The sequence below is a fragment of the Ciconia boyciana genome, chromosome 18, assembly GCF_034638445.1.
Source record: "Ciconia boyciana chromosome 18, ASM3463844v1, whole genome shotgun sequence".
Taxonomy (NCBI): domain Eukaryota; kingdom Metazoa; phylum Chordata; class Aves; order Ciconiiformes; family Ciconiidae; genus Ciconia; species Ciconia boyciana.
In genome coordinates this window covers 4462468-4472239 of record NC_132951.1, presented here as the reverse complement: position 1 = coordinate 4472239, position 9772 = coordinate 4462468, and the positions used below count along the sequence as shown (strand labels likewise).

The 9772-nt window shown below is 53.6% G+C and overlaps 1 protein-coding gene and 1 non-coding gene across 2 annotated transcripts; one reads left to right on the top strand and one right to left on the bottom strand.

Moving 5' to 3' along the window:
• Positions 1-690: 690 nt before the first annotated feature.
• LOC140661435 (U6atac minor spliceosomal RNA) lies at positions 691-818 on the bottom strand. The gene has a single exon (XR_012045749.1). It is a non-coding gene; the product is annotated as a U6atac minor spliceosomal RNA (small nuclear RNA).
• Positions 819-3617: 2799 nt separating this feature from the next.
• Positions 3618-5456, top strand: LOC140661305 (ly6/PLAUR domain-containing protein 1-like). Its single transcript, XM_072883230.1, has 3 exons — positions 3618-3693; positions 4926-5066; positions 5260-5456. The coding sequence occupies exons 1-3, from the start codon at positions 3618-3620 to the stop codon at positions 5454-5456; spliced, it is 414 nt and encodes a 137-aa protein (XP_072739331.1).
• The last annotated feature ends 4316 nt before the right edge of the window (positions 5457-9772 follow it).

Here is a 9772-nt window from a genome sequence, read left to right as displayed (position 1 = left end):
ATAATCAATTCTTAACTTCATTATTTTTTTTTTCAGTCTCTTTCTCACAGGCCAATGAAACTTTCCAATTGCAAGATGTGGCTGTGCTGCTTTACCAGTGTGGAGAAGCTGGTTTATTACTCCAGCAAAGCATTTTCATGTAGATTCAGTAATGTTTTGTAGGATAGTACTTCCCATGTAACTGTGTGTGACTGGATTTGCTTGCCTAGCTGTGCTATGGCTTTCCCTGTTGTCTGAGTCAGAGCTATGACGAAGGGAGATGGTTTTCCTGCTACGAGGAGGAAATCTTTCTGACAGAGCTATTCTCTTCCCCCAAACTGAGGAGCCCTGTTGTAAATGATCTACTCTTCTAGCTGTCCTTTGTGAAGGTGTTTAAGTCCCGTGTATGCTACCTGGGAATAATGCTGGGGCCTATCAGCATGAGCTCTATTTAGCTATAACTGTATCCAGCCTGGCATGTCAGGGGTGGTTTGTTGGTCAGGATTACCTAATCCCCAGAGGAGAGAGGTAGCTTTGCTTGTGTTAGGTGCAGGCTGGTAGGGGTTGGAGCATGTTGCAACCTACTGAGGGAAAGTGAGCTGTCACCCTGGGGCTCTGCTCTGCTGGGTGCTTTTAGGCTGAGGGAAAAGGAGAAACCGGGTGAAGAAAGGGAATGGGAGGGAGCTGGCTTTTTAGGGTTCCCACCCTGAAAAAAAAACATGGTTAGATGCCACGAAGTAGGTGGCAGTGCCTTAACCGTATGCGTGTTGTATAGGCCACTGGGGCCTCTTCCATCCTTATCAAGGGGAGTGCTAACCTTCTCTCCTTTCATACAACACATGAGCACAGCGTGCGCCCGAAGCTATTTAAACCTCCACAACCGGCTTTTATTTCGGATAGGGTGAGCAAAAATTCCAGTTTTTCTGCATTCTCAGTTTGAATCTCCTTCTAATCCCCATAAGAGATTTACTCTAGTTGCCGTACGAGTACTTAAGAACCCTGAAAACCCCGTGAAAATAGCAAAGACCGGCGTCTTTTACCTCCTTCTTAATGTATTCATCACTCTCAGCCAATCAGCTCAGCGGCAGAATCCTCTTCGACTGCCCCCTGCCGTTGGCGCCGAGCCCCCGCCCGCCGTTGAGCGCGCCCGCTCCTCAGGGCGTTTACCGAGGGAGGGCGCTACTACCGCTGCTCCGCCTCGCTAATGGCGGCAGGAGGGTCCGAGTAACCGAGTTCGAGTCCAGCCTCGGGCGGCCGCGGGCCCGGGCTGGGGTGCGGAGCGGAGCCCCGGGCTGCGACGGCCGCTGCTGCCGGTGGGTGGCGGGGCGGGGGTGGGTGCCGTGTGTTGAGCTCTGCCTCCCGTAGGGATGAGCCCTAAAGCAGGATTTGCAGGCGAACCCGTCTAATCTGCGCAGGGTTTAGCCGTCTTTCTGGGTATCTCGAAGGTTTAAGTGGGAACACGAGTGTACCGGGGGATTTGCTAATCAAATTTTTCCAAGTCAGGGGAGGAAGGCTGTTTCCTAACGTGTTCCCGGTGCCCCTGGGCTGATAAATCTCTCTGAATGGTATCAGAGCTAATGACAAGTTAAAAGAACATACACCAGTTCCAGATGTGGAACCAGTTCCCTTTTCTAAAGGTCTTTGCCTTCTGCATCCTAAGGGAATAAACCCAAACCAAACATCTGGCTAAATCAGCACCGGCAGCACCTCAAACCGGCCTCAGGAGCTGGTTCAAGGCCAGGGTGATGCTCCCACCGGGGTTACCCACCCCAGCATCCTGCTGCTGCTCCCACCCACGCCAGGTTTAGTGCACCGTGCTGTCCCTTGGCCCCACCGGCTCTCCCAGGGCTTCCCACTCGGTTCCCGGCGGGAAGGGCCAGCCGGTGCCATGTGCCGTTTGTGGAGGAGCCGCTTTGCCGGATGAGGCCGCAGAGGCAGGTGCTGCACCCAGAGGTGTGCGTGGCCCCGCAACCACCAGCCGTGCAGAGCTGCAGCATCGCTGCAGCAGAGCCCAGGCTGCTCCTGGCCGCCCCTTCCAGACACCAATGAGTTTATTAAGGAATTAAAAGTTAGTTTCCCCTCCTTATTGAATGCTCTGATTTATACATGAGTTTAAATCAATCCCATTTCCTGTGTTTTATCCCTTCTCCCTGGGGCTTTCAGGCTTTGCTGTGTTAGACATTTGTTATAATCACATTGTTTTGAGGCAAGCGAGACACCGTGGGTGGTTTAAGTGATTTGAATAAATGAGCTGCATTACTTAGGCACTTCTCCCAGGTGCTAATTGCCCCTCCTGAGCTGTAGATGCCCATACTTGGACAAGTTTGTGCTGCCTCCCAGTGAAATATTAACAAGCATGCTTGCTAATGAAGATGCTGTACGGAGATGAGGTCCAAGCCCCTGCCTGGCCAGGAGCTGTGTCTGGCAGAGGAGGTGCCCACGGTCTGCCCGGTGGGCTGGGGTGCCCAGGGTGGGGGATTTCAGGTGCTGCTAGCAGGCGGTTGCTGGATGGGCTACATAAGCAGTTATGTTGTCATTTTAATTTTTTAATCCCATGCATTTGGTTGCGCTCTCTTATTAGTAAGCATTAGCTCCCTAAGTCCCATTAGCTCCGCTGAGAGCTGGGGCTTTGCTTGTGCGGCCACCGGTGCAGGAGCCAGCGGGGGTCTGGGGGCCTGATCCTGCAGCTGGTGATGTCTGTGACGCCCCACGTGGCTGTGGGTCTGATCCTGGCCCTGCACGATCAGAGCCATCACGGCTTGGTGCTTTCCTCCGCTGCGCCTCTGGCCCCCTTCCCAAGCCCCAACCGCCCCAAACGGGGTCCCTCCAGAGCCGATGCAAACCTGGGGCTGGCCCTGTTTGGCCTCTCGCTGCTTTATTAAGGCAACTGTTTTCTTGTGCACAAATGCATACCATACAGTGAAACCCACCTCTCCCTCCATCAGCTTTTCCCTTTAACCCCATGGCCATCCCCAGGGCTATACTTTGTTAGAGAATCTTGAGTCTTGGATTTAAAATTAGTTGACTGCTTCTCTTTAATAAAATTATTCCTGCCCTTTTTAAATAGCACAATATGTCACAGAAAGCCGGTGGGTCCATTTGTGAAGATGAGGCAGCTCAGAAAGGAAAAAGAGAAGGAGAAAAAAAAAAAAGTAAAAAAACACATCTCCCCAAACCCCTTCTGCCTAATCCAACTGAATTAGAGGATTTCGAAGTGGATTTAAAACTAAATCTTGATTAGGTAGAATTTCTCTCCAAGAGCTGCTGCACAGTAGTATTAATGGGAAGTGATCGTGGACAGAGGAAATAGGACAGAAATAACTGAGGGCAGCACATACGCACTCAGGTCTGTGCATGCACTGAAAGAATCGGAGAATTTCTCAAGGGGAAAAGGGAGAAATTAAGCATCGACATAACGAGACTGGGTGCCACGGGGCTGGCCGGAGAAGTGGGAAGCGGCCAGATCTCTGCTGCACCAACGACATCTCCCTTTATTCTGGTGGAGGGCTTTGCAGGTGGAAAGCAAGTAGCGTGCACGGCCGGAGGGAAGAGCTGGGAGGCGAGTCGGTCTCTGCCCGCTCCCCCGGACACCGGGGTTCATCCTCCGAGCCCCGGGTGGGCTCTGGGAGCCGACCCCCATGCTCTCAGGACGCATGCCTGGAGGTGCCCATGGGATCCTCTCTCTGATGACGGTGGTCTTCGTTCTCCCAGAGGGTAAGTGCCACTGTTCCCGAGGTGTAGAGTGTGCCCGTGCTTTGGAGTTATGGTTGTGTGCATCCTCCCCAAACCCTGGTTGCTAAAGTGGGATTATCCTCGGGATGAACTGGGGGGCATTCCTGCCCCAAGGAATGTAGCTGCGTGTTGCCGTGTGTTGGTGATTTTAGGATGGAGCTAATGTCAGCACATTTATACAAAATGAGGGCATGTGGGCAAGGAGTGTGAGCCAGGAGCCGGGATCCCCATGGGCTCCCCTTCCCTGGTGCCACCGGGGCAGGGACTCCCCTCGCCGTGCCTGGCTGTGCGAGGGTGCTCACCCAGCTCCCGAAAACCCCGTGGGAGCAGACGAGGACAGGCTCAGGAAGGGCTCTGGGTCGGCGTTCAGAGGCAGGGAAAGGTAACGGCAACAGTAAGTGCAACCTGATTTCTGCTGCTGTGATTAATCAACACAGAGATCAGGTACTGCGTTTGCCTTAAGCTCTGTGGATGATGTAAATGAATATCCTTTGAAGGATTTTTTGTTTTAAAGAAACCTGATAAATGGCTTAATTCCCATTCTGGTCTAGGGCAAGCAATTCTCAGACACAGTTGCTGACCCTGCAGGGAAGGACCGAGCTGCCGCTGGTACAAGCGTGCAAAGCTCTGGGGTCACGCCAATGCCGCTGTCCCGGGGCCACAGGCACGTTGGCTCGCAGCTGCTCTGAACAAGGATTTCCCTTCTGTTTCTGAGTTGTTTTGCTTCCTTGATAGACCCTGCAATAAAAGCAGGACCGCGTTCAGGGAGAAAACCAAACCACGCTGATGAAACCATCCCTCCGCTGTGAATGACTCCAACACAGGCGCAGCTGAAACTGGAGAAATTTGGTGAAACAGGCAAAAGCTGTTTCTGACAGTGACCGAGCCCTGGTTCGGTGGTGTCTGTGGCTGGGAGGTTTCACCTACTCTTTACCAACCCTGTTTCAGAACTCTCTTGTTCCCATTATTTGATCCCAGCTCAAATCTCCGGCTAATCTCTGATTTCGCACTGACCTCTAGCGGGAAATGCTTTTATATTTTTTGGGCCCACTGGGTAAACAAGTGGCAGGCGGCTTCGGGCTCTGGCTCAGTGCTTAATGTGACTTGGCAAGGCAGAGAGCGCTGCAAAGCCATCGTTAGAGAGCAGCTAGGAAGGAGTTGAAGTATGTTCCCCCTAGAAAAATTCAATTTTATTTCATATGGTTCTTGTTTAGTGTCCGGACTCCAGTGTTATGGCTGCAACATCATCGTTGGCACCAAAAACGTGGACATGGGGTGCTCTAACCCAGAGGTGATCACCTGCTCCCAGTCCCACCAGGGCTTCAAACACCGGTTCTGCATTAAGACAGAGAGCGGTGAGTCTGCCTGGGGGGCCGGGGTCGCAGGGGGTGCCTGATCGAGCCGGTGATGCTCGCACCCCAAAGCAAACCTTGCAGCCTTCAAACAGGGCCTGGCCCTGGTCTAAGGCTGGCAGAGCGTCACCCTCCACCCCGGCTGTCACCGCTGTCCCCCCTGTCCCTGATGTCCCGCACTGTGCTTGCTTTGCAGTGGTCCTGGGCATCCTGCTGACCAGCGGCTGTGCCACCTCCCGTCACTGCCAGCAGCAGGAGCTGCCGGGGGTCCGCATCCACTGCTGCGACACAGACCTCTGCAACGGTTCCCCCCGAGGCCCCCGGCCGCCCCCCGGCCTCGCTGGCGGCTGTCTCCTGCTGCCCTGCGTCCTTGCTGCCCTGCTCCTCTCCTGAGGCCCCCGGAGCTGGGGGTGGGGGGGCTGTGGGACCCTCGGGGGAGGGGCTAGGAGCAGGGATGCCCCCATCCCTGCTCTTACAGGTGGGCAGGGTGCCCCCCTCTCCCCTCTCCTCAATAAAAGGTGCCGAATGCTTTGCCCTGGAGAGGTTTCGGTGCTGCCCCGGCAGCAGGGCTGCATCCCGGGGAGGGTGGGGGGACAACTTCTCCGGGTTCGGGGGGCTGGGGGTACCCGCACCAGCCTGGGGTACCCGTGGGGTCTCTGCCCACGTCCCCGCGGGGCACGGGGAGGGCGGCCGAGCCCGGCTCTTCCCACGAGAGGGCATCCTCGGCCCTCGCTCCGCCGCCCGGCAGCCCCGGCCCGCCCGGGGGGCTCCGGCGTGCGGGGATGGAGCTCCCACGCAGGACAGCACTTCCAGCGGGGCCCCGCGGGATGGGTGGGCGATGGGGTGGGGAACGGGGTGAAATGAACAGGGGTTTTTTTTTTCAGACGTTATCCCAACCGAAGAGGCCAAACGGGAGCTTTAACAGGAAAAAAATCTCATCCCGTACGGAGCAGAGCCTAAGTGGCTTGTTCAAGGTCATCGCGGGGGTTTGTGGTGGAGCTGGGAATTAAATGCGTATGTCTCAAGATCCAGCCTTGTGCTTTTATCACCAGGGAAACAGCATAAACCTCACTGGTGAGAAATGAATGAAATATTTTTATTCTATTTTTTTTTTCTTTAGATAAAAAAAAAACAATGCAAAAGACCTTTTCCATGAAAAACATCGGCTTTTGATGACATTTATCAGATGTGTGCCAGAAAACAAGTCAAAACTCTACTAAAAATATTATCTGAGGCACCTTCCCAGCAGAAGCACCTTGGGGCTGATACAAAACATTTTCAGATTCTGAAGATTCAAAATCAAAGGAAATCGGAAAACAAATCCTCTGAAAATGACAAGAACGGCAACGCTAACCAATTCCCCCTCTTTCCCCTTAAGATGTTCCTTATGATTTTTCAGGAGAGCAAGAAACCTTCCCTTGGCAGCTGGAGTTATTTACGCTACCGGTTATTTAGCTGCCTGGATGAGCGCTGCGCTGAGCTCTTGCCACAAAACCTCCACGGCGGCAGCCCGCTCCAATATAAATTCCCATTTATCGGCCGAGGCTGGGGACGGGCTCCCAGCGGAGGGGACGGAGCTGGTGGCCGGGGCTCCCGGTGCGGCATGGGCCACCTTGCCATCCAGCAGCACCTTGGGGAGAAGCGAGGGGCGAGGAGCTGCCGTGGTCCCCTCTGCCGCGGTCCCGGCCGCCCGCATGCCTCCCACCGGTGATGCTGCTGGCCCCGCTCTGCCCCCCTTGCCCGGCTTGAGTCATCCGTCTTGTGCTGTGTAAGAGGCCTGTTGCAATTAAGTAGGCTGAAGTGCTCCTGAACTCTTTAACCTTTGCCCTGGGATTGCTCCTTTTGCCCCGGGGCTGTGGATCAGCTCCATTGCACTCTCCAAACAGCGCCTGCTACTTAGCTGACATTTCTTTCTCCTGCTGGATCCTATTAGCACCCTGAGGTTGAAAATGCTACTTTGGAGTGTTGTAAGGAATGTGATTTATACTGGAAAGTAGCGGCAATCTATCTTTCCCTATACACACACTACACATGAGGCTGGAGAGCTAAATCCACATCGCCTGAACAAACAGCAACGGGGATAATTGTTGAGGAGGCTTCAGACACCTAGCAGGGTGAGGAGCTGCGGTGGGACCGCACAAGCCCGGCAGGCACTGGGGCCAGGGGATGCCGGGCTCGGGGCAGGCAGCCGACAGCGGGGCTGCGCAGGAAACCTGCTCCCCATTGGGATCCTATCCCCGCACCAGTGCAAACTGGTGCTGGACACTGCTGGTTTCCAGGCAATGCTGAAGGTCTTATTGGGAGCTGCCTGGGCTGTTTGCAAGGGCTCTGGTCGTGGGGTCCATCGTGTACTTCTTCACCCTCTTCCTTGCCCGTTGGTCTCGTGTCAAGACCAGAGCTGAGCAGAATTTGCACTGGTTTGCCTGCGCGTGAGTAGGTATCATAGACAACGCAATATGCATGGGAGGCAGATGAAAATAAGAATTGAATGGTGCCTGAAGGAGGGCTGATTAGCCTTTATCAGATATGACACACTAACCACCGAGGCTCCTTGCTGGAATACCGGGTTAAAATCTCTGCAGCGTCAAATTTCATCCTCCTAAGCAAAGAGACACTTTCCATAGTGTTTGTGTGAATCTTCTGGATAAGCCCTGGAGACTAAAACCATCTCAGCTTCATGTGGGCATTAAAAGTCCCACCCACGTGTTTAAAAAAAGCCCCAAACCCAGAAACGCAAAAGCTGACATTTACTCTAAAATGTCTTCTTCCTGCATCGCTGCACGGCATCCCGTGTGAGCGGCGCTGCCTCCCTCCTCGCCAGAGCTGGCTGCAGTTTAGCAGTGCTGCGGGCATCCTCGTGGGCATTCACACGAAGGGCCCAGCTGAAAGCCAAGAGATTATTTTGCACATGCGAAAGTGTGCGCACAAACACGCACACGGACACTAGCACAGTGCTTTCCGGGAGAAAAACCAACTACAAAAAAAAAAACAACCCAACCCTAAGCAGCCTCTATGTCAAAAGCCCTTTTATAAAAGCCTCAGTAGCTGAAGAATTGCCATTGTTTCAGTCTCCAGTGAGTGCTAGTCTTAAAATATTTCCAGCTCAGAGCAGGCTTTGACATTCTGCCCAGACCCAGGAGAGGGAACAAACATGAGTTCAGAAACGGTTCTACAAGGCACAGATCCTTCTTCTTTTTGGAGAATCACGTTCAGCAACTCGCGTCCTGTGGCTATGTCCCCTCCCAAAGTGGGGGAAACACCCCCAAAAGCAGGGAGGTAGGGACATCTTGGGGGCTCCCGGTAAGGCAGGGAGAGCTGGCCCGGCTTTCGTGCCAAGGCACTGGACTTTGCTTTTCTTGCTGGTTGCTCAGCTTTTCCCTCATGAACAGCAAAACCATTTTTCCCCCCAGAACTCCGGCACTCCAGGCTGCTCTTGCTCGAATGCCAATGGCTGTGCAGACCTAACTCCCCACCCCGCTGGATGCCAGTGGATGGTCCAAAAGCGCAGGCTGTTTAGACCCTGGCAATCAAAGGAGGCAGAAAGCATGCAGTGGTATTAATCCCCCTTAGCCTTTTTTGTGTGTTCACCAGTGATCCCGGGTGTGACAGAGTGCAAATTCGGGAGGAGGAAGCTCTCAATGCTTCACTTTCTCCATCGCTGCCTGCAGGAAGGGCATGCAAGGCATGGACCACGGCACACGCACCCACCGCAGCGCTTGCTCCATGGGGTGGTGGGAGCTGGGGTAGGAGGACCTCGGGACAACCCTGGGACTTGACTTGGTGGGGAGTCACAGCACAGCTCTTTGGCCAGTGTTCATGGTTTCTTACCCTTCCCCTTTCCATAATGTAAAATAAGGAGAGGAGCTGAGATGTAAGTTACCGACTCAGCTACACTTCCGCAGGCCAAGGCTGTTCCCCACCTTCTTGCAAAAAACTTTTTGGCAGAAAAGTGCAGAAACCTGTCAGAGGTCGGCAGACAATTGGGAACGATCTGGCTGGGTCTGCAGGCTCTGTGTGCAGCGCCCATGCCCAGGGCTGCCTCGGGAATGCTGCTGGGAGGCTGCGTGCTCCGGAGAGCACGAGCTTGAGCTTATCTCGGCTGCAAGAACTCATCACGTTGGATAAAGGACAGTGTTTACCCAAGAACAATGTGGGGTTAAAATTTAGTAAGTCCTTGTGCAACTCTTTATAGAGAGGCAGCGAGGACAAATAAACATCTCTTAAAATACAGTCAGTACTCAGGCTCGTTGTTTAATTCATTCTCCGGAAATGCATGTTGTTTATAGCCATTCATTGCAGGCGCTCGGAACAGCAGGGGTTTGATCCACTCCAAATTTCAGGCAAAATAATATGATCCTCATTCTTCTCTTGTTTGTTCCTAGGAGAAAACACAAGGTCACATCTTCAGCTAGTGCAAAGTTTGCTCTAAACTACTGAATATTTTTTTATTTGAGAAAGTGTCTTCTCTGCTTCCTCTCTCCCTCTCTTTTACCATGCCCCCCCCCCCCCCCCTCCAGCTAGCAAGCCCAGGAGGAGCCCAAGCTCCCAGAGGATTTGGGTTTCCTCCTTGAGTGATAAAGGCTGCTGGGGGGGGATCAAAGCTGGGTGGCCAAAACCAGAGGCTCCCAAGGTTGAAGGTTAGGATGTCTTTTATCTGCTCCCCTCCCATGGAGAGACAAGCAGGGGAGCAACCGTGTGTGGGATGTCCA